The sequence below is a fragment of the Sphaerodactylus townsendi genome, linkage group LG15, assembly GCF_021028975.2.
Source record: "Sphaerodactylus townsendi isolate TG3544 linkage group LG15, MPM_Stown_v2.3, whole genome shotgun sequence".
Classification (NCBI taxonomy): Eukaryota; Metazoa; Chordata; class Lepidosauria; order Squamata; family Sphaerodactylidae; genus Sphaerodactylus; species Sphaerodactylus townsendi.
Genome location: NC_059439.1, coordinates 24818320 through 24824094, shown reverse-complemented (window position 1 = coordinate 24824094; position 5775 = coordinate 24818320). Strand labels below are relative to the sequence as shown.

The following is a 5775-nucleotide window of genomic DNA, read 5'->3' as shown; positions in this document are numbered from 1 at the left end:
AACAAATATAGATTAAAACAACAGAAATTGTTTAACAAAAGTTGTTTAAAGCAGGCGCCCGATCAAAAGGCCAAAAAGAAAGGGAGGGAGTAGGCAGGGCCTGTGATGGAATCAGGAAATCAGGCCCAACCAAGATGGCAAAAGATGGAGAACAGGCAGCCTCAGTTTCAGTGGGGGGCAGTAGAACCGCGGCCAGCCCCTCCAAAAGCCCGGTAGAATTACAGGCCCTGCCTGTTTTAGTTTTAGTTTACAGAGTCATGAAGCGCTTTCCCCTGCCCCCATCAAGTAACTACCATGACTTGCCTGTTACTTTTTTTTCTCTCCAGGGATATCTGGAATACATTTGTTTTATGCTGTTCCACTTAGGACCACAAAACACAAGTGTTCAAGTGGGGGGGGGCATGTTTTGTAGCCACACTGCCAGTCTGAGCTCAAACTCTGCCAAGATAATTCCCCACTGAGTTCGCCAAATCACTGTAATTCCCTTGCTTGGAAAGTGCCACAACAAAGGGTAGCTGCTAGAAAAAAAAACCAGGAAAGGTTCCTGAATAAAATTATAAAACGCCCCAGTGCTGGGGGAAAGAGGGAAAAGGAAGGCAGGGCTCCATCACATTATTCACTGTTTTCTTTTGTTGGGTTAAACTCACCTTGAAAGCAGACTGCATGAGATCTCTGCTGGCATGCGAGGCTTGCATTTGTACCTGCACGGAAGAAGACTTTACCATGAACGCCCTTCCCTTTCATTAGCGCATAAGGCTTTCATCATCCGTGCTGCTCGCTATGCTGTAGTTCAGCAGGGGAGATTCTGTGCCCGAAGAAAAGTGTTTCTCCCAGGGTGGGGTGGCTGCTGCTGCTCTCTCTCCTGCTTCCGGTGGCATGCCAAGTAAATGCTTCAAAGGGCCATGCCAACTATCTCCTCCATATTCCACATGAACGGTACCAGTCAGGGGACCTTCTCGTCGGTGGGATTACTTCTCAGATCTTTTGCACTGTTTCTGAATTTTTCTTCGAGACGCATCCTTCGAATAATGTGTATCAAATTCCACAGTAAGGCATTTTTTTCCATCCTACATCCTGTGATACTGGCATCATCACTATTTTTTTTTTTACAAGGGCCAGGGTGCTCAAAGCAGGATCGCAACAACTATTTCCTTATACCTCTCCTCCTTTCCAGTACTTGTTGGAATCTTGTGTGTTCTGTTCATCAAGTTATATTGCCGGTTCGTTTTCATCTCCCGTCCTTGTTCATTCTTTTTTTAATTAAACCTTGAAAAGCACAGGTGGGGGAAGAAATATTAATGGTGCTCTTCCCTCAATGTGCTTCTAGAGTTCCAAATATGCCTCACAGAGGATGCATGTGACAAACCATGGGTGTGCATTCATATGTGTGAGCACTAGAGACAGGATATGAACATAAGAACATAAGAACATAAGAACAAGCCAGCTGACTGTGACCAAAAGTCCATCTAGGTCCAGCATTCTGCTACTCTAGTGGCCCAACTAGGTGCCTTTGGGAGCTCACATGAAGAATGTGAACGCAATGGCCTTCTGCGGCTGTTGCTCCCGATCACCTGGTCTGTTGCGGCATTTGCAATCTCAGATCAAGGAGGATCAAGATTGGTAGCCATAAATCGACTTCTCCTCCATAAATCTGTCCAAGCCCCTTTTAAAGCTATCCAGGTTAGTGGCCATCACCACCTCCTGTGGCAGCATATTCCAAACACCAATCACACGTTGCGTGAAGAAGTGTTTCCTTTTATTAGTTCTAATTCTTTCCCCCAGCATTTTCAATGTATGCCCCCTGGTTCTAGTATTGTGAGAGAGAAAAATTTCTCTCTGTCAACATTTTCTACCCCATGCATAATTTTGTAGGACTTCAATCACATCCCCCCTCAGCCAGCCTCTCCAAACTAAAGAGTCCCAAACGCTCCAGCCTCTCCTCATAGGGAAGGTGCTCCAGTCCCTCAATCATCCTCGTTGCCCTTTTCTCTGCACTTTTTCTATCTCCTCAATATCCTTTTTGAGATGCGGCGACCAGAACTGGACACAGTACTCCAAGTGCGGTCGCACCACTGCTTTACATAAGGGCATGACAATCTTTGCAGTTTTATTATCAATTCCTTTTCTAATGATCCCCAGCATAGAGTTTGCCTTTTTCACCTCCAAACTAAAGAGTCCCAAACGCTGCAGCCTCTCCTCATAGGGAAGGTGCTCCAGTCCCTCAATCATCCTTGTTGCCCTTCTCTGCACTTTTTCTATCTCCTCAATATCCTTTTGAGATGCTACACCAGAACTGGACACAGTACCTGGCAAGCGGGGTTAAAACGACTGCTTTTATATAACGGCATGACAATCTTTGCAGTTTTATTATCAATTCCTTTTCTAATGATCCCCAGCATAGAGTTTGCCTTTTTTACAGCTGCCATGCATTGAGTTGACATTCCCATGGAACTATCCACTAACTACTATCAACTAACTAATATGGTGGTGGTGGAAAGGGCCACCAAGACTCAGACAGCTTATGCAGACATCATAAAGTTTTTAAAGGCAAGAGATGTTTTTAAAGGCAAGAGATGTTTCTGCAGAGTGACTGTGGACTACTTTGGTGGTCTTTGCAAGCGCTAACTGGGGCTGACCCTGCTTTGCTTCCAAGATCCGATGAGATCAGGTTAGCCGGGGGCACCAAGGTCTGAGCAGAGACAAGATATATCCACTTCCTGTCTTTGATCAACTAGATGCAAGGCCAATGACTTAGCTGCTCCTGTTAAAAAGGGATATTGGAAGTATATTTTGTAGTTAGAGAGTTAATACTCTGCGAATGGCCAGATATTTCCATTTTAATGCATCCTCAGTCTCATATGAACCAAAGATGATGTTTCCTTATATCTCTCCTCCTTTCTAGCATTTGTTGGAATCTTGTGTCCTAACATTCTTAGAATCCTAAGATCTTGCCCAACGTCACTTAACTTGTTCGTCAAGTTACTTTGCTAATTCGTTTTCTTCTCCCGTCTTTGTTTGTTGTTGTTTTAATTAAACCTTGGAAAGCACAGGTGATGGGAGAAATATTGATGGTGTTTTCCCCTCAGTTCCAGATATGTCTCACAGAGGACGTATGTGACATACCATGGGTGTTCATTCATAGGTGTGCACTGAAGATAGGATAGGGTGGTGGTGGGAAGTGCCACCTCCAAGATGCAGACAGCTTATGGAGACATGCTCACCCCTTAATCTAGCAATACCCCCGATCCAAGGCCAAATGTAATAACTATCTAATTACTCTATAACTCCAACACAACGGCGAAGCCTTGTCAGCTATTAGATTTAACAATGTTATACCCTCCGGGCTTTTTTTTGTGTGGTGCAGGTCTAATAATCTTGATAAACCTGTAAATTATGTTCTGCAACCAAACCTGGATTGAAACCATAGCTCATTCTCTTTTTCACTGCTTGAGAACCAAGGGAGTCAGAGATAGATATGTACATTCCATACCACTACTCACCATGGGCCCTGCGGACTCGGCTGCAATTCCCATTCTTCTGAATAATACCAACCCTGAGATTGTGGCAAACTTTCTCCTTGAAATAATTGAATGCAAATAATCCAGTAATGGGTCTAAGTATGTTTAGAGGATAAGCAATTAACTTCTCTTCCCATTACGCCACCTACTTTAATATTTTATTCTATACTACAATATATTAACCTTGAATTTAGCATGTCTCTGTAGCAGCTCTGGAAATGTTTATTCATGGCATTAATTTTAGATTTAATATGTGTCTTAATTTCTGTCTCTCTTGCTAATAGTAATCATAACAAACATGGCCAGTATGATGCAGACAGAATTTGCTTGTTGTTGGGTGGTTCGGTCTTAGTTTAATGTGAATTGGTGACCTTCTTTTTGTTGAAGATGTGAACACGTACTGATGTGTCTTGCGGGTTTTGTATTGGATGTGTTTTGCTGTATTGGTTTGTTTTGTAGCTGCGGTGTTCTTTTAACATGCCAATAAAGGCTTTCTGCTCTGTTCTGTTCTGAGACATCATAAGGTTTTTTAAAGGCAAGAGATGTTCAGAGGTGTGTAGTCGTGCCCGCGGAGTCAGCGTCAGAACGAGACGAGACGCGGAGATATCATCTGGTGGAGAGCGCCAGCAGCGGGATCGCGGAGGTCCGGTGGGTCCTGGCTAATTCTCTACCGCTGGGGTACCTGGCACCTTTTATTAGAGTTCTAGCGGGCGTAGAAGGGGTGGTAGTAGCTGGGCTGGACCGGGGAACCGGGAGAGCGGGAGAGCCAGGTGATCACCGCGTGATGCATGATCTCACCTGGCTGGTATGTGCGGGAGGAAGCACCGGGCGCTCTGGCTCCACCTGGACCTCGGGGAAGGGCCCATTGTCCCCTTTGTATGGGACACCTGGTGGTTGTGAGCTGTGGGCAGTCTATGACCCGTGACTCATCGTGAGGCGGGGGGGGAGCGGTGCTAATTGTAGAAGACAGAGAGTCACTGCATCCCCGGGCGCTTCTACTTCTACGACGCTGCTGGATCAGCGGCTCATCCCTACAGAGGTGGTTTGCCATGTCTTGTTTCTGCAGAGTGATCATGGACTACTTTGGCGGTCTCCTTTGCAAGTGCTAACCGGGGCTGACCCTTCTTTGCTTCCAAGATCTGATGAGGTTAGCCTGGGGCACCAAGATCACAGCAGAGACAAGAGGCATCCACTTCCTCTCTTTGCTTAACCAGATGCACGTCCAAACACATGGCTGCCTCTGTTAAAAATGGATACTGGGAGTATATTTTGTAGTTAGAGTTAATTGCGAATGGCCAGATATTTACATTTAAATGCATCGTCAGCAGAGGTGGGGTCCAGCAGGTTCTCACCAGTTCCCGAGTGGGTTACTAATTATTTGTGTGTGTTTCAAGCAGGGATACCCAGCCTACTATATTACAGCTTCACAACCGGTATAATAATAGGAGAGCTCTATACAGCTAGATTTAATATCATGCCATCTCCATTTCATGACAGAGGAAGACCCGTCTCCAAGCTTAAGAGGTTCTGTACCTGTAGCCTAGGACAGCTGGATTCCATCCCACACATCCTCCTGAACTGCATATTATACCAAGAACTCCGATCCAGCCTGCTATCCCAAGCTATAGACCCTATGATTGATTATACTGAATCAGACAAAGTAGTTATGCTTTTAAATTGTCAGGATTTTCATTGTTGCCTTATAGTGGCAAAGTTTTGTCAGAAGTTTGTAAACTGAATGTATGACAAACTAAGTTTTTTTTACTATTCACTTTTTAACTGGAACTGTATTTTATATTATCGTATATGCTAATAAAGGCTTATTGAAATTGAAATATTTGTGTGTGCCGAGAGGGGTTAATAGCTATCTGCTTTTCTCCGCTAGGAAATTCCATTAGGTCCAAAAAAAATCATAAAGTCCTTGTTGTTTCCTATGTATTGGTTAGCTGCATAGAAAACGGGATAATTCTCCCTGTTGGGCTGTTTTAAAAACCTGTTTTAGAAATATAGTAAAGTTCCTTGTTTAAGGAAAGTATCCTTCTTTTGATTTCTAGAAACAAAATTAAGTATTTGAAAGTATTCAGTATTTGACAGGCAGTCAATTAGAGGAGAAGTAGTAGACGATAGGACAGTGATGGCGAACCTATGGCACGGGTGCCAGAGGTGGCACTCAAAGCCCTCTCAGTGGGCACGCACAGAGTTCATCATGGGGGGGGGAACCACCCCCCCACACACACACATTTAGGCTGGCCTGGGC

General features: G+C 44.5%; 1 protein-coding gene across 1 annotated transcript in view; it reads right to left on the bottom strand.

Moving 5' to 3' along the window:
• Positions 1-725, bottom strand: part of LOC125444260 (lysophospholipid acyltransferase LPCAT4-like) — a 6028-nt gene extending 5303 nt beyond the window's left edge. The window contains exon 1 of the mRNA XM_048516688.1: positions 648-725. Within this exon, the coding sequence (XP_048372645.1) occupies positions 648-725 (78 nt within the window). The remainder of the gene's footprint in view (positions 1-647) is intronic.
• Positions 726-5775: the final 5050 nt, after the last annotated feature.